General features: G+C 42.3%; 2 protein-coding genes across 4 annotated transcripts in view; one reads left to right on the top strand and one right to left on the bottom strand.

Moving 5' to 3' along the window:
- The first annotated feature begins 173 nt into the window (after positions 1 to 173).
- LOC133414089 (glycolipid transfer protein-like) lies at positions 174 to 10,295 on the top strand. 2 transcript variants are annotated; one of them, XR_009769953.1, is made up of 7 exons: positions 174 to 496; positions 1,734 to 1,792; positions 1,895 to 2,028; positions 2,133 to 2,283; positions 3,162 to 4,029; positions 6,852 to 6,982; positions 10,181 to 10,295. XR_009769953.1 is itself a non-coding variant. In XM_061699224.1 (5 exons), the coding sequence occupies exons 1-5, from the start codon at positions 394 to 396 to the stop codon at positions 3,342 to 3,344; spliced, it is 630 nt and encodes a 209-aa protein (XP_061555208.1). In that variant the 5' UTR covers positions 174 to 393; the 3' UTR covers positions 3,345 to 4,052. The 2 variants fall into 2 exon arrangements, 1 of the variants encoding a protein (XP_061555208.1); XM_061699224.1 differs by lacking the exons at positions 6,852 to 6,982; positions 10,181 to 10,295 and having other exon boundaries at positions 3,162 to 4,052.
- Positions 8,812 to 23,812, bottom strand: part of LOC133414088 (protein FAM222A) — a 27,758-nt gene continuing 12,757 nt past the window's right edge. Inside the window, exons 2-4 of one of the 2 annotated variants that reach the window (XM_061699221.1) lie at positions 23,451 to 23,619; positions 12,229 to 13,226; positions 8,812 to 11,168 (exon numbers count right to left, since the gene is read on the bottom strand). In XM_061699221.1, coding sequence (XP_061555205.1) covers positions 10,869 to 11,168; positions 12,229 to 13,226; positions 23,451 to 23,580 — 1,428 coding nt within the window. In that variant the 5' untranslated portion in view covers positions 23,581 to 23,619 and the 3' untranslated portion in view covers positions 8,812 to 10,868. The remainder of the gene's footprint in view (positions 11,169 to 12,228; positions 13,227 to 23,450; positions 23,620 to 23,812) is intronic. The other variant, XM_061699223.1, reaches the window with a different exon arrangement.

Genomic DNA, 23,812 nt, shown 5'->3' with positions numbered 1-23,812 from the left:
TCAACAGGTAAACGCAGAGTAAACTTTGGCCACCTGCAACAATTATTATGTATTAATTTATGGATGTTGATTATTGTAGTGGACTGCGAGTTGTTCCTATAACTAATTATGACGACGCAGGTGTACCTAATGCTTTGGGTGTGATGTGACGTCATCACTGCGCGACTCGACAAGTGTCAACTTTCCAAAGTTACAGCCACGAAACTTGCTATAAATCATTTAAAAACGGAGGATTGAACCAACTTTATGTGCTTTAGCAAAGGAGGGTGGGACACCTGATCCCAAAGGCAGGCCGACGAGGCGCCTAATATCCGGGGGACGTGACTTCCGGGTTGTTAGTCCGGAGAGCAACTCAAAGGAGAAGTATCGTAAAGAAGAAGAACGGTGACCAACATGTCTCTGCTCCTGGACAACCGATTCTGCGAGCTGCCCACAGACAACTCCGTCAACACCAAACTCTTCTTGGAGACCGTCTCGCACCTTCCGTCCTTCTTCGGTGAGTAGCCAACCACAAAATAACTCCACTTTCCGCTCCTGTCATAAACATGTACGATTTTTTTATTATTTTTTTTTCTACGGTTACACTGCACTCTGACACACTCACACTGTCAGCCAGGCAGTGACGGGTCTTTTGTTGACACTTGAACGCAACACGCGCATTGTTCACAGTGAAGACGCCATCAGGGACGTAGTTCAAGATAATGCACAGTACTAAACGCTTTCACACACACACTAATAAAAAAAATGTCCCCTTCACACACTCACAACTGAAACACTTTAACCCAGACTATTGATATTTTTTTCAAATTTTTATTTATTTATTGATTTATTTTGGGGGGCTGACACACTACAGAAACGTTCTTATAGATACTACTAAACTAACCTCACACAAACTACTGGAATGTTTTACGCTCATACACTACTAAAATGCTCTCACACAAACTGCAGTTTTTTTTTTGTTTTCCTCTCATGCACTACTGAAACGCTCACACACTGAAGAAATTCCGTAAGGCACTACTAAAATGCTCTCACCCAACTACTGATTAAAAAAAAACTCATACACTACTGAAACACTCACGCTGTTGAAATGCTCTTAGGCGCTACGATTTTTCTCTTGTTACTGAAAGGCTCACACACTACTGAAACACTCACACACTACTACTATATGCTCATACACAATACTAATACTGTATTTTGGAATATTATGTGAGTGGATTCCAGCATCATGTGTGAGAGTTAATCCTGAATTCTGTCCCTGACGGCTCCTCATAGCCAAATCTTTTGTTGACACTTGAACACACACACACACACTTCACTCTGATCCAGGTTCATGGTTCAGTTGCATTTTTGTCAGTGAAACCTATCCCCAGCTCTTTGCAGAAAAACTTTCCTATTTGTGTTTTTTGTGCTCTTTCTGAGATGCCCTAAAATGCCACTAAATGTCATCTTAGGGTGATTTTTTCCCCCCCTCCCCAAATCAAATAATCTCTAACAACCTATCAAATTTGGGAAATGACATAACATATTTGATATATTTAAAAGTCATTCACTGCCAGCCCTCCCAGTTAACATGCATATTTGACTTCAAAAGCCGTCAATGGCAGTGAATGAGTTTTTACTGGAGTGTGCAGGTCAAAGGTGCTATTGTACAGTAACTAATATTGTTCAATTGAACCAAATGTGGCCACTAATCACCATCACATTTTAGTTTAAATGTCATTATTGTCTTTCAGACTGTTTGGGCTCCAAAGTGTTCTCACTCATCAAGTCAGACATTAATGGCAACATCACGGTGAGAGAGAGAGAGAGAGATAGTGTGTGTGTTATGTAAATAGCTCTTATTAAGGTGTGTTATCTTTTTTGTGTGTTTGTGTGCGTGCGTGCATGCGTGTAGAAAATTAAAGAAGTGTACGTGAAGGATCCGCAGAGGTACGTCACCCTGCAGCACATCCTAGAGGCCGAGCGACAAGACCTGGCGGCCGAGTGGCCCAAAGCGGGAGCCACACTGGCTCTCATGTGGCTCAAGAGGTGAGGCAGTGGACACTACTTTAGGTACAACCAAGAAAAACAATACAAAATAGATCTATATATACTGTATAAATCGCTCAGTAGGGTTCTGTTTTTTCCTTCAGGGGTCTCCGTTTTATCCAAATCCTGCTGCAGAGTTTGGTGGACGGCGAGAGAGACCTGAACCAGCCCAACCACATACGTATCAACGTGACCAAAGCCTACGAACAGGCGCTCAAGCGATACCACGGGTGGTTTGTGCAGAAGATTTTCAATGTGAGTTGTGGTTTTTGACGCCAAAATGCAGAGTACTTGCAGAAAACTCGCACAAGCACATGGGCCACGTGCTAAACACTTGTCCGACGTGCTGCCTGTCCTAAAATTGGTTAACAAAAATATTTTTATTTGAATTGTGTTCATTCATTCTTTCAATAATTGCTTGGTTGACTTATTCTTATTATTGTGACTTTCGTCTTGTCCCATTGGGAGGTTACCACAGCGAGTCACTTGCATGATTTGGTTGGCACATTTTTTACGATGATACCATTTTCATGATAAAACGCACCTTTTTTAAAAAAAATTGCTATAATAATCAAAATTATACATCCATCCATCCATCCATTTTCTGAGCCGCTTTTCCTCACTAGGGTCGCGGGCGTGCTGGAGCCAATCCGAGCTGTCATTGGGCAGGAGGCGGGGTACACCCTGAACTGGTTGCCAGCCAATCGCAGGGCACATACAAACAAACAAACAACCATTCACACTCACAGTCATGCCTACGGGCAATTTAGAGTCTCCAATTAATGCATGTTTTTGGGATGTGGGAGGAAACCGGCGTGCCCGGAGAAAACCCACGCAGACACGGGGAGAACATGCAAACTCCACACAGGCGGGGCCGGGGATTGAATCCGGGTCCTCAGAACTGTGAGGCTGACGCTCTAACCAGTCGGCCACCGTGCCGCCCAAAATTATACATATGTAAACAAAAATCATGAAATATTTCACTGTGTGTGTGTGTGTGTGTGTATGTGTATGTGTATGTGTATGTGTATATATCTCGTACATCTCTTGAGTTTCACTTTTTGAATTGAACTACCTTACTCAATTAAGCTTTTGAACCTATTCTAATTGACAGATCTTTTCCTATCTTGCAGACGGCGCTGTACGCGGCTCCCTACAGGTCCAACTTCCTCAAGGCGCTGTCGAAAGGAGAGGATGTGAAAGAGGAAGAGTGTCTGGAAAACGTGCGTCACTTCCTGGTCAACTACGCCGCCACCGTTGACGCCATTCACGAGATGTACGCGCGCCTCGACGCGGAGCTAGACTACACAGTTTGATGTTGGAGGACTGCGTGGTGTGATTTATGTACCTTCCACGTTTGCGTTTTATTTATTTCGTTTTTGTTTTTGACTGATGACATTATCTGTGAAGCCTTACACTTGAACGAGTGTTACATTTTTGTGTGTTTTCAATGCATCTCTCGCGTGCTATTTTTTAACATGATGTCATAAATACAACTGGTGCCTTAATGTGGCTGGACTGGACCAATGGACAATGTTGTAAATATGTATTTACTGGAAAATATAACAATGGCATTACAATTTTCCTAAAAGTGTTTTTTTATTTATATATATATATATATATATATATATATATATATGCTGTTTAATTGAAGGGTGTGGTTGTTTTGTTATAACAATGTGTAATGCTTTGTCAATGCCATTTGTTCATTATAGCAACGTAATTCTCTGATCGTATGTCTTTTTCGCTAGGACTTTATTTAGTTTTAAAAAATCCCATCATTTATAAATGCATCACAGCAAACCCCGTGACATCGCCCTGCTGTCTTATTGGTTGGTAGCGGGTCAGCGCGAAAATATAAACCGGAAGAACGTTTGTAGTAGAGCGGAATGAATGAAATGACACTTAAAACAATCACAACATTGAGCAAAACAGTTCTTTTCTTGATAACTTTTGCGATTATTTACCAGGCTTTAGTTTGCTAGTAAAAGGAAAAGTTCGGTAAGTCACCAGTTTGTCCTCTCCAATCTTTATTTAACAATATGTCTAAATACAACGATGTACATGCGATAAGTAAATATTGTACTGTATTGGAAAGTCACAGTTTTTAAAAACAATTGAAATTCGGATACATAAACATGTACAAGCATTCATATGCAGCCAAGTGGTCAATATATGACATTGTTTTGTTAGCAAAAACAATCCAAAACAAAACCAACAAAAGAGCAAAGGTTATAAGGCACACCGTAAAAAAATGTTAGTTCATTTATAATAATAAGTCATCAAATTGTGAATTCCAGAATTTTCCTCTGAGAGGAATCTTGTTACAACTGTCAAGTGTATTCTTAACATCTCTATTTGTACATTTTCTATCAAATATATGATTGTTTGATTCTCAATATTTTGGTAAAATAGAAGACGTTTCATTAAAACAAAAATTATTTAAATTTGACTGGAAAATAAGACATTTTCAAAACTTAAAATATTACCTTAAAGATTACATTACCTTTAAATAAATCCGAAATAAATATTATACCGTTTTCAATCCAGCCCTTATTAAGAAATAAAAATGTCTTCCACTAGCTAGGAAATCTTTACCATCTCGTTCATCGGTAAGTCACCGTTTTTTAAAACTTTTAAATTTAATTAATTTTTTTATTTTATGTACTTATTTTTAGGTAAGTCACCGGTGTTATGCGGGGGCTCCTCGTAGTGACGTCACCACTGTGTCGTTTACATTCGTTTACAAGTGTTAAAAATAATTTGAGTATTTATGTTTTTATTTTTTATTTTTTTTGTAAAGGAGAAAAAAAATCCGTAAAAGAGGCACTAGGTGTTCATCGTTTGGTCTCTAGAGGGCAGTGTTTGATTCGGTATCTACTTATACTGTACTTTTTCCATGCCCGCATAGTATTTTCTGAGTCCAGAATATCCTCATATTGGTCTGTATCAAATTATGAACTGCAAATATTTTCAGCATTTATTAATAGCCAGTCTCACATCAATGCATTGATGATTAATCAAGTTTGTTTTGCTACACTGTTCCTGAATCAAATCTGCGCATGCGCAGTAAATTTGATTAGTCCATTACATGAGAAGTGTGGGGGGCGCACTCGAAACGATGATGATCGATTAAGCATTTTGTTATGTTTTAAATCAGTAATAATTGCTTTAAATTGAAGAAGAGAATGCGTAGTAAGATGGAAAAGTTCATTGCATGGGGGAGCAATCAAAACGATGATGATAGATTAAGCATTTTGCTATGTTTTTTTATCATGGACGAATTAAGACTAAAACAATAATAATTGCTTTAAATTGAAGAAAATGTGATTTGAATCAGTTATTAGGAGATGTTTGGGGGTTCCTGAATATCTCAGGAGTTTGCTTATGGTAAGTCCGCCCCTGCTTCATGCATGAAAAAAAAGCTTATGAAAATAAACACTGCTGTTTTTCCTCAAGAGGTATAACACACATGCTCATAAATACATTACTGTAATAGCGTTTGGATTAAATTTGACAAAGAATTACAAAGTAGAGGAAAGGGTTAGCCTACTTTCACTGGGTCATGTTTCGGGAAGAACTGCACATCCTGGCCTTTTCGTTTAATCGTTTAAAGCGAGTGGCCCAACTAACAACTTGTCGATCGGCTGAATTTTTTTATGTTTTATTTTTGCTTTGACAAGCGAGCAAAAAATATGAGGTAGGAGCGCTGTAAGGCAGCAGTGAACCAACCTCACTTTACAACAAGCAGGAGTTTGGCAAATAATTGTTTAATTACAAATTTTAAAAAGGGGGCTTCAACCTGTTTGATGGCAGTTTACGGTCAAACTAAGCATTAAACAAATTAGAATTAGAGAATTACACATTGTGCTTTTAAAACAACAACATTGTCTTTAGGTCTGCTAGCTTAATGCTAACACATAATGGGAACCACCACAGAGCTTCTAATGAATAGATAAATAAATCTATTTGGTGGTGTTATAACCCTTTAAGCAATCGATATTCGAAAACAAACAGTGCACAAACACATGTAGACAGATAAAAAAAACAAGACAAAACAACAAAACAGTATAACCCCGCATACACGCGGTTCGGTACCCACCGAATAGATTTATTTCCCCCCTTTTTTCTTTTTTTTCAATTTTTCCCATTTTTTTCCATTTTTCTTTTTTTTTTTTTTGGGGGGGGGGACCAACCCCAAAAATGCTTAACGTAAGACTTTTTTTTTTTCAATGCAATTATAATGGCCATCAATTATCCACATATTTTCCGTATTTGCGGTCTGGCCTGGTCCACAATGCACACAGGCATATGTTCTTTATCTTCTGCAAAGAATGACTAATATCACTACAGCTTACCGAGTTACATATAGTAGTTGTGAAACTCGTCTTCGCTTGTGTCTGCATGACCGTATTATACTGCCGCCCGAAGGCCAAGTCACACAAACCAGAAGGAGCCACAATGAATTAATGATGATGCAAAAACCTGGATAATTTTTTTACATTCTATTTAATTATGGCACTAATACATGTTAAGTGCAATATCATACAGTGGCATATTCCTGATTAAAAACACATTACCAAATGTTTTGTTGATTGTTGGAGTTTGGAAGTGTGGTCACGGAATGAATTAAACTCATATCTCAAGGCACTACTGAACCCCGTAATAATTTATTCTGTATATAATTCTGTCAGTTTAGACAATTTAATTTTTCATCACCGTAAAAAAAAAAAAAAAAGAGATTAGGATCACCTTTCCTTTCTCTTTCATTTCCCTGCACTAATCCCAGCAGATCAAGTCTCCTCTTCCTCCTCCTCCTGCAGGCCGCCTTATCTGAAGTATGTCGCAGGAGGTCGGCGCGGCTCCTGTTCCCCTCCCGGAGGAGCCGGGCCTGAACTAATCGTCTGCGAGAAAGAAGAGAGGAGACGAGGAGGAGAGCACGTCTGTGTTCCAGGTTGGTTTATCAGCACGGCGCCTGGGCCTGTCCTGACAGATAAATAGCATGAAAAACGCCCCGCGTCCAAGCCTGCTACACAATAGGCTCAAATCAGCAAATCACTGCCCGACAACAGCGCCTCAATGACAACAAAACTGACCTTTGAAGGCCTGCGTTATTACTTATCAGGCCCATATTGCTGTTTTAGCCTCCAAACAGTGAACAGAAGGCTATTATGCCTTCCAGCTGGGTCATTTGCTTTGTAATACAGACTGGCTAATGCTCGCATTAACTTATTAATTGCATTTACGTGCTATATTAGTGTATTCAAATGGCCTTTGTTTCGGCCACAAAAGTATGACAATGATCTCTTTGCAATTTGCAATTGTTATAGCAGTGATTCTCAAAGTGTGGCACTCGGGCTCCCTCTGGCGGTATGTGAAAGAATCACAAAATTAAATTTCTGCATGTTACTGTGGCTTCAACTTTTTTTCACATGCATCTGTTTGTTAAGTACAGTTCAGGTCATATTTAACTTCTATGTACAATACATTTGCATTTAATCATTCAGAAATGTTTGTTTTTAAACATTTAGGAACAATTTGTATTTATACTCATAACATTTTAATTGAATCATTATTTCAGTAGTTTTCCTTTTCCTATTCACCGATCACGTTAGTTGCAGAAACCCCCACTTATTTGCATTAAGAAAAAATTACATGACAAAAATAAGGCAGCGTCAATTATTCACAGATTGTCTCGAATTAGCAGGGGTACACTGAATAGTGTTAAAAAATAATAATAAAAAACTGCTTAAAACCATGAGCGATGAGCAGGGGCACACTGGTAGATCTGAAGAAATCAACGATTAATGTAGAAATGTAGAAAATGAGACATGAGGTACATTTGTACAATTTCTCCATTAGCTAGGGAATTTTCCTATGATAGAAAATTGGTATGTTGAGATTTTTTTAAGTTAAAATGGTTTGAATGAGTTTTGAATAGCTAAATTTGAGGTGACAGTTACAGTCACTTAATTTATTTTGGACTTTTCGCATTGGAAAATGTAGAATTCTTTGAATGTTGAATATTTTGACAGAATGACAGAATTTGATCATGGAAAGGCAACATCTAAAAATGATCTCTTTGCACTTTGCATTAGCGATAGAGTCAATCAAGCAAAATGGTGATTGACATCCGAGTCAAAAAAAGATCTATCGCTAACAAAACAATACAGTGCTTGCCATCTCTCCTCCACTTTTATCAACCATCATTCAAATCAAACCCTTTTGAATTATTTTTACAGCAACAGACTACAATTTTAGTTTTCCATTTGTGTTATATGTTTGATTTATGGAAAAAAAATGCATTACGCATGTTTAGAGCTGGACGATTATTCGTGTGTGTGTTGATTAATTCAAGGTAATATGCTTTTTCTTTTTTACATCTTTGCTAGTATTATGTTCAATTGTTGAACATTTAATTTAACAGTAGTAAAGATCATGTTTATGTATGCTTTGACAAAAGGGACATTTTACATGAAGCACTTATTTTCACATGAAAAACTATGTATATTAAAATCACTGGAAAAACAACAGTTTCAAATTTTTGAGTTTTAAATGTAGTTTTTCTATTAGGAAAGGGGTGGGGGACGATTAAAAACACGTTTTATTTTAAGGTGCATCACCCAGCCCTACCATATAAAGCATCATCTTTCGTTTTTTATTTTCTTCTACCTTACTTAACAGCTTCACAGTCCAGTGACATCATCCAACTCTGTTTTCCAAAAGAAATGAATGCAGAAATGTGTGTAATGACAAACGCGCACAATTGTTTTAGGTCTAGAAAATGCCATTTACTTGACAATCCCCATTAGGAAGCAGAGGGCAAAAAGGGACAGGTCATACATACATACAGTACATACATATACTTATTTCAACAACATACCTCATCAAGTCCATAGATAAAATAATTGCACTTAATAGAGATACTCCCCCACATACAAATCAACATAAATAAATATCATACAAGCACCGCAGACACACAAGCAAGTACCCGCCGCGATGTTTGTCGATTGTGAGTAGTCGCCACAACATTCCAGAGCTATGGAGAGGAAACCATAATATTAGGTACAGCTGTACAGTGTAATGAGATCCAATACTAGAGCTGTATTTAAAAAAAAAAAAAATTAAAATCTTTATCCCTGTAAAGGCAGAATTTCCGATACAGCTCTTGTACTGGATTTAATTAAACCGTGTACCTTAATATGTCCAGTGAATGTTCGCCAGAAAAAAAAAAAAGACAAAAAAAAAAAAATTTCATGTTGAAACACAATCAAAGGGCACATTCTGCTCGGCCTGAACGCCACAGTTGATTTGGAACTGCCGTGGACGACATTAAAATCAACTGAGACTTCTAAAAAACATGACAGAATATGCATCATACTCTAGAGAAAAACTTTACTCGTTAGTAATGCGTGACACAAAGAAATATTCACATCTTTTATCTTCCCCCACCTCCATACAGTGAGCATAAGAATTGTATTGGAGAAGCCTGAGTGTTCATGATTCTCTTGGAGTGGGCAAGCAGATTCAAGTACAGTCACTCTTTATGATTATTATTATGGTAAATAATGGTCACCGTCGGTGCTGTACATCAGTATGAGGAATAATGACAGAAAAATCAGCATCTTGGCTCATGATTATCATTTTCCCGCACAGTCTTTTGACACAAGACAGGTAATAGACGGTGGAGCCTCGGAACTCGGAATTCAACCAAAACTTTCAGGGGAAAAGTCAAACAACAGATTCAGTGCTTCCTCTAGTGATACGTGGACGAATAACTGGCCAAGTACAGTTCAGTTGTATTTAACTTTTAAATTCAATACATTTGCATGTAACCTTTACAAACTGTTTTTAAACTGTTATTTAGGTACAATTTTTTAACTTTTATGTGCAATACATTTTACTTGGATCATCATTTTCCTGTAGTTAAGTGCAGTGTTAATATTCAAAGTGTGCATAATGTTACAGTCGATTACAATTATATTAACAGTTGTAGTACATATCCTTATTAGGGGTTAAAAACCTCTGTCGTTTTTTTCTTCTAAACCCTGAGGCCTACTCACTACTGTATTTTAATTTTGGTCATTATGGCAGGAGGAGAGATTATACTCAAGGCACTGCCCACCCTGCCCCCCCCCCCCATCTACTGCAGGAACGGGGCTTTTGTTACCATGACGAATGTCGGCGGCGGTAGGGGCGTTGCGACGAGACGGACGGCTGCCACTTGCAGAACGGCAGCCTCGATCGAGTGTGGAAGAAAAAAGTCAGCCCCCATTAAAACGGTAAAAGCACGGATTGTATTTTCACTTGTGGGGGCAGCACTTCTTCGCCAATACACTTATTTAATGCACATGCAGCAGGCATATAGGATATCTAACAGGAAAGAAGAACATTGGTGTCAAGGAACTATGTTGAAGTGATACATCTCGACTGAGAGATGAGCTATATATGTCGGTGGAAGCTAAGTACAGTATTGGTTAGTTAGGGGAAAAAGTTACGGAAAGTTTTCTCCGCATGTACACACACGCACTTGTGTATTTTTTTCTCCTGAAATCAAATAATCTGTTAACCAATTATTTTTAAGGGTAATGCTGTAAAATGTGTTTGGAATGATATTAAAGTGATTATAGTTTGTGGCATATTTACAGTTTCATCTATTCATGTAGGAAATTATAATTAGGGGAGGCGTGAATTATGCTCAGGTCATTCACAACGGCAGTTACAAATTCCGCATTTTTGTGAGACTTCCTGAATATTTTGGTCAAATTCCGAATTACACGACTGATCTCCAGCGGGTCGCCCTTGATATCAAAGCGAGTTTTCATTGGCCGCGTTACGTCTCATCTGTAGACTGGAAGTTGGATGTGAGCGTGATGATGATGAGGCAGCTGCAGCTGCTGCTGCTGCTGCTGCTGCTGCTGCTGCTGCTGCTGCTGATGCTGCTGCTGCTGCTGCTGCTCCAGCATCTGCTGCGTCCCGGCAGCCTCGTACCCGCGGCCCAGCATCCGCTCTTTGATGCAGGGCGGCTGGATTTCACTGATGAGGCACTCCAGAGACTGCAGACTTCTGCTGAGTGCTGCGGCGTGACACAGACTCGCGCCCGGCGGCCCACAGCAGACATTTTGCTCTGTGCCGTAGACCTGAGGATAAGATTGCAAAGAAAAACGTCCTGAGTGTCAGAACCTTTTCCATGGTACGTTAAGATGGGGAATTTTGTAAAAATGTCAAATTAAAAACTTTCAATAGGAATTAACTGGGAATTGAGGGTAAAAACAGAAATCCTTGCGAAATACATAAATGGTGCATCAGTGCATAGTCATGTTGGAACAGGAGGGGGTCATCCCCAACATGTTCCCACAAAGTTGGGAGCAATGAATTGTCCAAAAGCTATTTGTATGCTGAATCCGTCAGAGTTCCTCTCACTGCAACTAAGGAGGCAATATTTTGGACAATTCCATGCTGCCAGCTTTGTGGGAACAGTTGTACCATTTCTAACATGACTGTGCACCAGTGCACAAAGCAAGGTCCATAAAGACATGCATGGATGAACTTGACTGGCCTGCACAGAGTCCTGACCTCAATCCGATAAAGCACCTTTGGGATGAATTAAGAGCGGAGACAGAGACCCAGGCCTTCTCGTCCAACATCACTGTGTGGCCTCACAAATGCGCTTTGGGAAGAATGGTTAACAATTCCCATAAACACACTCCTAAACCTTGTGGACAGTCTTCCCAGAAGAGTTGAAGCTGTTATAGCTGCAAAAGGTGGACCGATGTCACATAGAACCCTATGGATTCGGAATGGGATGTCACTTCAATCCATATGTGAGTCAAGGCGGGTGAGTGAATACAATGTTTTTCTACTCAGGCAAAAGCAATCGAAGTAATGCATTGGCACCATCTGGTGACATCTTGGTGCCAAGGAAACAATTTGATGTGATTGGACTAAAGTAGTCATTTGCAGCCCTCTTGTGGCATCTATAGGCAATTACAAACCCTTTATGAGGAGTCAATTACGAGCAGATTTTCGCAGCAGAGCTCTGTCCCGATCCCTTGCAAATACCAGGGGTTCATTGTATATCTAAGTTCCTTATTCAGAGCCAACCTTGAATTTTGTAAATTCCTGGTTTATTTATTCCCCAACATTCCCATAGAACGTTTCCAACTTTGAAATTCCTGGAATTTAAAAATACAACTCTACCTGAGGATGAACAGGAACAGGGTGGAAATGTGTCTGGTGGTGTTGGCCGAGTCGGGGGTGCGGGGGCGCCAAGGTACCCGGCACCTGAGAAGCGCAGCAGTCGCTATTGGGCGTAGCGGTAACGCCGTCCCACAGCGGCGTGAAGAAGTGTTTGACGGAGAAGTGACCCTGTACGGGCGGATGCACCCCGTACGAGGAGGACACCAAAGGCAGGCAGCTTTCAGGAGACTCTCCAATACCGGAGTCGGCCGCTATGAGGTTGTACATCCTCGCCGCTCCCCGCCGATACACCTGATGCCTGTGCTGCCATGCGGCATAGTCAGCCTGGGCCACGTGGGCGACGCTCTGCACGGGGTCCACCGCGCCGCCGAACGGCGTGTTGCATTGCGTCAGAGGGACGCCCGCGACGAAGTCCGAGTGCGCCACGGCCGCCACCGCCTGCAGAGAGGGGCTGGCTCTAGCCTCGCCCCCTGGCCGGGAGACTCTGTTTAGCTGCCTCATCAGGCTCTGAACCTCTGCCAGCTCAGAGCGAGGGAGCAGGCTGTGATCTCCGGAGGGCATCCCAGCAATGGAACAAAGTGTCTCCACGGGAACGTCGGGCTTACACGAGCTCACGTGATAGGCCTTGTGCCCGTGCCCGTGCCTGACGGAATAGCCATTATTCATTGGGTTTTTATATGGCGTCGGACAAGCCTGGCTGTGTGTCTGCTTCGACCGTTTCCCCTCAGAGTTCTTCACCACCCCCTTAACCGCCGCCGCCGCCACCTTGCCGATGGCCAACAAGCCCTGATAGCCTCCCGAGTAAGGCTGCGAGTAAGTGCCGTAGCTCTGGCCCGTGGTGTCCAGGCCGTTCACCGTCTTGCTCAGCTGTTTGTGTTGTGGCACCCGGATGTCCGACGGAAAGATCTTGATGCACAGCGGGCTGCTGGCGGTCTTCCTGGCGAAGGCGTCGAGCTCGGCGGGAGACGGGTACCTGGACCCGGCAGAGGGTGGCTCGCCTGGGAACGTAGGAAGACAAAAGCCAGCTATTAGACTTGTATTTCCTCATTGAAAATAAAAAAGAGGGATTCACTTCACTGAATTCAGATGCACACTCCCCTCCAACACTCTTAATTTAAAGCCCCCTATTCACAGTGGATAGACCCTGCCGCAAATAGAAAAACAACTCAAAATCTGAGATATGAGTAAATTGAGTTACAAGCACAGTCACAGAACGAATTAGTCCCGTAAATCAAGACCCCACTGTAATTTGCATCTCATTTTACACCCTCCATCCATCCATGTTCTGAGCCGCTTATCCTCACAAGGGTCACGGGAGTGCTGGAGCCTATCCCAGCTATCATGGGGCAGGAGGCGGGGTACACTCTGAACCGGTTGCCAGCCAATCGCAGGGCACATAGAAACAAACAACCATCCACACTCACATTCACACCTACCGGCAATTTAGAGTCTTCAATCAACCTACCCTGCATGTTTTTGGGATGTGGGAGGAAACCGGAGTACCCCGGAGAAAACCCACGCAGGCACATGCAAACTTCACACAGGCGGGGCCGGGGATTGAACCCCGGTCCTCAGAACTGTAAGGCAGACGCTCTAACCAGTCGCCCACCGTGCCGCCTCACCTTACACCATTACCCTTAAAAATAAATGGCTTACGGATGATTTTATTTCAAAATAATGCACCGAAAGAGGGCATGTACTTGCACATGCGGGGAAGACCCTCTGCAACCTCCACTCACGGCCCAGACTAAACCTAGCTCCTTCCTAACGCACAAAGATCTTAGTCTCTCAGTTGAGATGTATGACTTCAACAGTACTTCATTGACACCAATTAATATTTTCTTGTGAGCCAGGACTTTGGCCTCATCTTGGGCTTTCTTAGTTTTAGGCTCGGGGGTACAGCTAGAGCACAAATATATATATATATATATATATATGAATCGATGAGTTTGTCAGCAAATAGATGAAACTATAGGTTCCACCAAAAAAATATGAAATGCATGAAGTAGGCTCACAGGGTTCACTTCATATTGAAAATATTTGGGTTTGTATAGAGAAGAAATCACCCTTGCAGACAAATTTCCAGGTGTGCCACCTGGGAACCTAATGAGGACAAGCGCAATAGAAAATGGATGGCTGGATCTCAACACAATCCACAGCAAAGCTGCTGAGCTCAAACCGTGACAGAAACGTCGCGGACGGATCGCCAAGCCGGGATTGAATCGTCGACAGCGAGCCAAACGGCGACTGGATTTAAATGTCATTAGCCGGGTAATTTCATGGCTGCTTAACGCCAAGCGACGTAGTAAAGGTTGATAAAGGCGGCCCCGTTTAAAACAATAAACGTGGCCGCGGCTGTAAATTACAGCCGGCTTGCGCAGCGTCGCTTTTATTAAGGTGGATGCGAGTCAGCAGGGATCAGGGCAGCTGAAGAGAAAGCTGTGATCTGCGAAGAGTATAGAAACTACACTTCATTTAATTCTCAATAACAAAACCAATTCCAGCTTTGCGGGGGCGAGCGAGCTTGCTCCCGTCTGAAATTTATTTCATTTCAGGCCTATGGTGAGTGAGAACCCCACACCCCCCAACCCCCATCACCCACTACGCCTGTGAAAATGAATCAATCTACGCGATCTGTCCCATGAAAGAAAGATATTGGGCGTTTAAAATGGAGGGAAGAGGGCGAGGAGGAGTGTTCAATCCAGAAACACGACAAAGCAAAACATTGGTTAGTATGTGGAGCACTACCAGCAAAAACAACAATATCCGCCCTGTCGGGAGAGACCTTAATACTCACGGAGTCTCTACGCTGGAACACAATCCATTTCTGAACGCCGCTTGCCGGTTTTTCCCACAGGAAACAATAGAAATAGAAATAACCACGACAGCATCAATATTGCCATCATAAAACTTGGTGACGTAACCTGAATTTGTGGGATGGCGCCTCACTCTCCTCAGTCTCCTCTTTAAAATGCGTCCTCTGAAATGAAGGCTTTAAGTCTGAACGTGGACTTGACCTAATGATTTAAGTGTCGATTTTCTCTTCTTTACAGACATTGGTTGAGGCATCTTTTTGGTGTCACAAAAACCCAAAGAAAAAGATAAACTTTTAACATTTGTTTTGATGCTGTTAGATCTTCGGGTTGAATTTTGAATTGTACGACCTGAGGCAGCGTGGTGGTTCTGGGTGAGGGTTAGGGTTTAGATAATCGTTCGGACTAGGGTTAAAATAATCCTTTATAGATAATCTTTAATGGGGTTACGAATCTTTTATTGATAATCCTTTGGGTTGGGGTTAAAATAATCCTTCATTGATAATCCTTAATGGGGTTAAGAATCTTTTATTGATAATCCTGAGGGTTAGGGTTAAAATAATCCTTTACTGATAATCTGCAGGGTTGTGGTTGTGTAATGTCTCATAATCCTCTTAAAAAAAAGGTACAACCAGATGCAAAAACATTCATAGCCTTTGGCAAATAATTGAATATTTATGAACAAAAAAGATTAGACTGTTCACATGGGATGATTGCGGGTGGACACGCAATGATGCATTTAAAGTGTAATTGCAGAAAAGTGCTCTATTTTCCATGCCGGATAATGTTGGCCAATTACGAGAGACGGCTAATTGTGCGAGAAGAAAAATCAAAAGACGTCGTTCTCGGTGAAAATGTCGCACGCACGCCTTGGCAGGGTGTCTGGTTTTGTTAGGCCAGAGATTAGAGCCCTGTCAGAGCCGCCCAGACACAACACAGCTGCACTTCCCACTGTGGCTGCAAGGCTGCGCTACTATGGAAACCTCATTAGTTAATAGGCCCGAACCCCTCCTCCGCCACCTCTCCCTCCCTGACAAAATGCAGCATGCACATGTTTATCAACTCGGGGGGGGGGTGTGATGCAAGGGCTGACCAATATGGCCAAAAATTCATATCACGGTAGAAATTGAATCCCTTCATAGTAACGGTATATATGACGGCAGTCTTGTACCTGAATGAGTTCAATGAACGAAGGTTCATGAACTATAATTCACATTTTGTGCTGATGAAGGTCATTGACAATGCTCTCATTCTGGCGTCAAAGAACGGTTTTCGAACGAAAGTTCATTTTCATTCAAGAGGGCCAGGTTTTGTTAGGGACTTCCAGGAAATCTTTGAACAAACTATATACGAGCCTTCATATGTCGGCGGATAAACGCTGTATTTAGCAACCGATTCAGTGCTGCCACGCCGCCATTCATGGCTGGCACGTTCCAGCTGCGTGAGAATGCGAGGTGCGTTCAGGGACACTGCGTAAATGGGAGCGAATTTGGTGGTTCTTTTCTCATACAGTACATAATTGTAAAAATTGATTAGGCTGACAATGAAAATTATTATTTGTATCAGAATGCTTTAGTTAAAATCTGTATGATCACATTGTCATGGTGTGTAATTTATTTTGTTTTGTAATATAGATTATTGATTCAATATTTTGTTAATATCGTCAGCCAGAGTTGCAAGGAATGCAAAGTTATCAATGCCCTTCCATGAGCAACTGAGCAAAAAACAATTACAACAAAAACCACTCACATTGGATGAAAACTATCTCATAAACGCAGACTTGCATGACAGAGTGACGTTCCACAAAAAAAAAAAAAAAAAAAAAAAAAAAAAATTATATATATATAATATGGTGGGGGCGTGAAATATGAACTGCGAGGGAACACTGTATACACTGGAATTCCACTCCAATCACTAACCTATGCTAACGCAGTGGTAAAGTCATAATAACAGAACATTTTGTATGAGAAACACTTTCAGGCCATAAATGCAACTGACTGCACTGAGAGTTTGGAGTATCCGTGAGCATTCTGGACTGTTTGGGCCTGAATGAATTGCACCTTCTGAAATCCTGTACGCCTCCTCTGTATCAACAAGTAATGACTGTACAACTTAACCCTGGTGATAAATAGGTTAGATTGCATTAAATTGTGTGTTATTGATGACATGCTGCTAGCAATGCAATTGTTGAGTGATGTACATCCCCAATTAGGACCCTTAGGTCATTAGACCTAAAGGAAGTGTGTACGAAAGCTCACTCTCTTCCGGTAATACTTTCAGTAAGACTTTAAAGTACAGCGTATCCCCACTATATTGCAGTTCATTGTTCGCTCCCCCGTTTTATTGCAGATTTTTAAGAGACTTTATGTTGTTGTTTTTTTTACAGTATACAGGCAAGTGCGAATTTTGAGTAGTAACACATTGTGCCGCAAAATGGCGGGCAGCGCTAAAGTCTCCCGGAAGAGATACCAAACATAATTAACTACAAGAAGAACAGGCACAGAAGGTCCCCTACTTATGTTCAATATTTGTTTCCACAGAGCACAGAGAATGTATGCCTGTGAATATTGTTGTATTCTCTGTGTGTTAAAGTAGCAGTTGTTTCAAGGTTTATAATTACCATAAAATCTATGATACTTTCCGTGCGCGTATGGCGTTTCGCTTTATATGTTAAGCTGGCCGATTTTTAACATTTTATTGTTTAGATATGCACAGTTTGATTCTCCTTTGCCTTATTTGTCACTTTTAGAATATTCAAAAAGTGGGTTTTAATAAGTTTGTCTATTTTAATAAGTTTAATTGTGTTTAAAGCATGTGGGAGGGGTAAAATTATTGAATTTTTTTTTTTCATATGGTCTCTCTTTATTGCGGATTGCCTGGCACACCCAACCCAACCCCCGATTGGTCCATTAATTGATTAATAACGACACCGCGGTGCTTTTGCTGTCATTTCCTCTGCCGTGTGCACCAATTGACCGCTGCGCACCACAGATAAGCAACGAAAACAAACGGGGAGGGTCAAGGTTCCCCCAAGCAACCAGCGAGTGTTGTCAGGTAAAGAAATGGCACACAAAGATAATTAACAGCCCGACCTTGATCACCCGGAAACCTGCCGACCGCACGCTGCGTCGCAGGTGGGGGAGAACAACAGTGTGGAAAAACAAGCAGGGCGAACGGCATCATGCAGTGCTGACAAATTCTTAATTATTTGACCCCCCCATGCCTGCCCTTCTCCACATTGATTGAAGTAGACGGGAATGACAGGATTTAATGACACTGGATGTGCCCTCTCTATAACAGTGGTTCTCAATTTGGGTTGATCTCATTAAAAAAAAAAAAAAAAAAAAAAGTTCATCCCTACAGTTGGGGAAAAAACAAAAAAATTACGTACTAAAGCAATTTCAATGGTACCTTGATTTACCAGTGCCAACTTGTGAGATTTTGCAAATGAGTTTTCCCAATCGGACGTTGATCGCCCAGGGTCCGGAGTCGGGGCAGTGCGGCGCCCGGTACTAAATGGTCTGCGGACCACTACCGCTAAAAGCCTCTGGTGGCTGGAATACAGTATGTCCCACTGGGCTTTTCCACACCGCTACAACGAGGCGCTCTAAAACAGCAATGCCAGCGAGAAGTCCTGGTAAACACATGCTGGCTGTCAAGTCGGACTTAAAAAAATAAATACATAAAAATTCCACCCTCTTCACTTTTCTGTCTTTCTCTATCTGAACTGCGTACACTCATGGCTGACAATGAGGCACTCTAAAACGGCCACTCCTGCGGAACATACGAAGGGATTGTCTTTTTGGTTTGTAGGCTTAGCTACCCACCGGTGTCTAACGGCATGTCGCAATTATGGCGGATAATGAAGCTCAAGATCTTATATGGTGGGGGTGGCAGCTCATGTGAAAATAAATGAGCAGTCAGCTCAGATTATAAGAGCAGAGAATAGTTGAATCTGCAGAAGTCCACTGTATCTCCACAATTGAGTACTACATACAGTAGTTCTTAGTCTTTGCATATGTTTTCAGCCATTACCCTCACACATGTACTGTATTTAGAAACACATTTCTGAATTCACTTTACAGAGTCTTTAATGATGCCACTCTATTTGGTGTTTTGGCCTGTTCAAGAATTGCGACGCCACGCCGAGTGCCAAGCGGCACATTTTCACAGGCGACTCGTAATCCTGATTTCATCCCTCCGTGCATTTGCCAACTTTCAAGCGCCGCCGTGCATTGTGTGCATGTTTCAAGGTTATGCAAACACAAGTGGGGAAACATTGCGAGTGGGTGGTGGTGGGGGTATTTGTTGCGATGGTATGTAAATGGTCTTTCATAAGCTTTATACCCCCCCCCCCCGAACAAACGCTCTCCATGCTTTCTGCCTCTTAAAAAAACAGGCTAATCTTTTTCCCGTGGTCACACTTGAAGCCGACACCAATTCACCCCCCTTCTCCAGATTAGAGTGGATATCTCATTGTTTGGGAGCAGTTAAGAGTTAATCACTGATTTACGGGCAAAACAAACCCCTTGCACGACCTCCAGCTGTTACCCGGAGGGGACGCTTAAGCGCCGAGGGCCCGCTTGATCCGCCGATTCTCACGCGAGATAACGCTTGCGCTCATGCATTATTCCGTGATAATAATTTCCCCCAACACGAGCGCCGCTCTTTTTGATTTCACGCCGAATCCTTATCCCGAGCACTTTTCTGTGATAACAAAAGAGCCGAGCAGAATACGGCTTGGCGCGTACTTAATTACGGCGCGCCGCACTCACCGAGTCCTGATATATAACATAACAGCCCGAGACCGAGCGTTGCGCATTTGTAACGCCTTTAAAAGTGAACCTGGAACGGTTTCCATGACAACCTCCCCGATGCACACACTTGGCTCAGTAAGTCCAGTCATTAAAACCTCGTCATTAATTGGCCTTCCTTCCAGTCATCTGTTGTTTGTTGCGTAACAGTCAGCACCTCAACGTGTCAATGCTGAGCCCGGCAAGCGGTGATGAACAGGCCCTTGCACCGCCCATGCCCGTTGGGGGTGCGCCAGATGGAGGTCTCTATGAGCATATACAACGTTCCCCCGCCATATCGCAGTTCATCGTTCATGACCCCACCATATCATGTTTTCGTAAGCTTTTTATGGCTTTTTACTCGGGCTGTGAGCTGTCAAATAGTGTTCTACTGATTACTACTCATCAATGAATACAGTCATCGGATAAAAACATTATCTTGCTTTTTTGATATTTAACACAATAACGTGTATGTGCAGATATTATTTTTTTGTCCACTTGGGGTCGTCATCCTCACATTCTACTGTAGTATTTCTGTGTGTATGGCTTTAAAAGGTATCAGCAAATGAGAGTGTAGAGTTGGCTTTCTGTTAACTTGGGCCCATCAGCAACGCATGTATGAAAGTGCTTATTACATGTTTCTTTTACTTACTATTCGCTCAATAACGCAATTGAAAGGGTTGTGTCTATCCTTGACCACTTGCGGGGGCATTACAATACATTTTAATTGCCGATGGTAGTCTATATTAAATTAGCTAACGTTGATACGTTAACGCGTGTTGGTCATTATAGACATGCTGTCACGGAGTTATCAGTCGTGCTTTTTTGTGTCATCAAACTTTGCTGCTATGCGTCACCAACACGCAATGACGAAAAACTCAAATTCTTTTCAATTTATCGTCATCCGTCCATCTGTCAAGATTCCCCCATCAGCCTTCAAAGACCAAATGTGGAGGAAATGGCGACAGTTCTCCAGACTGTTTGTAACTCCTTCTTGTGCACAGTCTCAAGATTCCCACCATCACCACCATTTCCCTCGGTTTAACATTCTGGCAACTCTAAAATCCATTTTAGCAGCCATCGATCAAAGCTGACACAGAACAGCCTCGGTGTACACAAACTTTGTAGCGCAGAATGACATTTTAAGATATTCTCATTTTAAATTTTAGGGTGAAAGAATGACTTATATTATTATTATATATATTCAAAACGGGTAAAAACTGACCCAAACGGTTTGTAAGGGTTAATTATCTGAACCAGAGCATGAGTAGCTTACTTGATGTTAGGATGCATTAATATTTATCTGCTGTGCGGCTGGAGGGTTGCCTGTCTCCCCTGTGGTTGACGCAACCTCGCCGTGGCTGTAAACGACGAGGGGAAATGGAAAAAGCAGACGCGGGGTAATGTTGACACCGGAGCACACGCTCTTGGATGTCCCTCACACTAACTCTCTATTTACGACACGTCTTCCGTAAACACGCCGGAATAAAAATATACAGCAAACCTTTGCTGCATGTGAGGGTCAGGGACCGTGCCCTGACGTGAACAGCAAAAAAAAAAAGTGTGAATAATTGACAGAACCAACTTTTTTTTTTTTTTTTTTTTTTTTTTTTTACAATTGCAAAGTTTAATTTGTTCCATGATCATACTTGCATCTCAAATCGAACGACAGCTCGTTCGTATGATATCTCAAGACACTGCTGTATTAAACTCACTGTAACCTAAACTATGATCCCAGATGTGATGACTGTTTTTCCTGAAAACCTATCAAACAACTATTAAATCAATCATTGTTTCAAAATTGTTGGCGCCTCAATTGTCCTCCAATTCTGGAATGACCCAAGTGCGCTTTCCAGCTAATAGTTTGTTCCACTGAAAAATTTGCGAGTAGGCGAGGGTTTACCGTGATCCCAATCACCCCATTTTTGTTTCCTTCGCGTCGCGGAGGCTGCATGCGGCGTGACCTCGGGCTTGAACACTTAGCTGTGTGTGTGTGTGCGCGTCTCCTCAGCGCCTGTGTCACTCCTCATTTGTTTCCGTGGCGCTCGGCCCAGCGTGGGCAAAGTTTCCCTCTTCTAAACAGGGCCTGAGCAAGGCCAGCAGCACGGGGGGTGGGGTGGGGAAGAAAGCTTTTCGGGCCTGGCTTTCAAGTCGAGATAAGAGAGCGGGTCGTTCATTCACTGCCGATCGCATAATTCCTTACAGTGGTTTCGCAGAAATGGGCCTCTTGGGCTGGCGAGCTTTCATGTCCGCGAGCTTTCCGTTTATTGACAGCTAAAAATGGAAATGGCTTTGAAAAGCGCAGCTAAAGGATGTCGCCGTTTAACTGGATCCAACAAGGACTCATTTACTGAGGAGGCCACACAGAGCGAGCTCCCGCCGCCACGCTTGCGCTTGAAATGTCAGCCCGGCCGCTGCGGGGGAGTTTTGCACACCCCCCGGGGGTGAATGGGGGTGTCCGCATGCCTGCAGGTAAACAGGAGGAGAACCCTGCCCCCCCCACACACACACACAAACTTCAGCCCCGAGGCCAACCAGGCCCTTCTGTTCCAGCATTTAGCAGACAAGCTCTCCACTGATTCCCAATTAATATTTCATAACAGGAAAGGCAGAAACTTCACCAAGGGAGAAATGGGAGCGTAGAAGGGAGGGGAAAGTCTCTTTACTCCAATTGAACCCGTTACATCAGAGCTTTGATGACTCTTTTAATAGGTTCCGTGACCTCAGGAAGCATGAAACTGGAACCCAATGAGGTCTAATTACCTCAAATGCAGCACAAACACTGAGCGGAGGACTCAAACAATGGTGCAGTGATTCATCGGGGAAATATACTGTACAGTGCAGCCTCACAACCAGAGGTGGCAAAAGTACTCAAACTCTGTACGGTGGTACCTTGACTTGCGCGTGCGCCAACTTAGGAGTTTCTCAAGCCACCGCTTTGCCGATATTTTGCTTTGTGTTGCGTGCCCAAAATTTAAGGTAAGGAGCAAGCCTAAAATATGCTGCCGCTTGAGTTGAAGAGAAGAGAAAATAAATAAATCGTACTGTACTCTAATGCACTCGGATGTGTGCAAGGAGAGCCAGTCGCTGTTTATTGAACTGGACAAACAGTCAAAGACAAAAATGAAAAATGACAACACTCGAGTATCTGCTGTCGGCCACAACTCACGCCCAGATGCTCACATGCAGACTAACTGACCAATTAATGGCTTTTCATTTCAATGTGGAAAATAGATATGTTTGATAAGTAAATTGAACTACAAGCTTGGTCACAGAACAGAATATACTTGTAAGTCAAGGTGCCACTGTACTTAAGTCGGAGTACAGATACAGTACTTGTGTAAAAAAGAAAAACGTAGAAATGGTAGAAGTAATGATCCAACTCACATGGAAGTAAAAGTTTAAAAAAAAAAAAAAAAAGTACAGACTGAATTTTTAGTTTTTGGGTGAATTTTGGGTTGCTTTAGGAAAAACCCAGCCAAATTTCAGGGTGAAAGGATGACAGTTGTAAGTATTTTTCTTGCTGTCAGATATCAAAACAGGTCAAATTTGAACCAAACGGTATCTAAAGGTTACAAACGCCAAAAGACACACACTTTGTGTAAGTCAGACTCACCTTTATGGGTGTGCGGTGGTGGCGGCGGCGCAGGTAGCAGCAATGGTGGCGTCAGGACATCCAGGCTTTTAGGCACGCAGGTCAAATGCTGCGACGACAGGTTCTGCCGTCTTTGAATGCAGGCCAGCATGATGGCGTTTTACGGCTGCACACAGCCTGGGTGGACCTGCTGTGGGGGAGACCAACAATCCAGATTTTAACAAAGGAAATCTTGATAGAAAGTTTTCATGGGATAGTGCGGGGAAGGTGTTGACAGGGGAGTTTTGAAACAGTCCTGAGAACTGTCTGTCGCCACCATGCTGTGCCCACACACAATGACGATACCTTTTCAAAATGTAGCGTTGCCCATCTGTCTGCTATAC

The sequence above is a fragment of the Phycodurus eques genome, chromosome 15 (genome assembly GCF_024500275.1).
Source record: "Phycodurus eques isolate BA_2022a chromosome 15, UOR_Pequ_1.1, whole genome shotgun sequence".
In the NCBI taxonomy this organism is placed as follows: domain Eukaryota; kingdom Metazoa; phylum Chordata; class Actinopteri; order Syngnathiformes; family Syngnathidae; genus Phycodurus; species Phycodurus eques.
The sequence above is the reverse complement of the archived record's forward strand: the minus strand, read 5'-3'. Positions and strand labels throughout refer to the sequence as shown.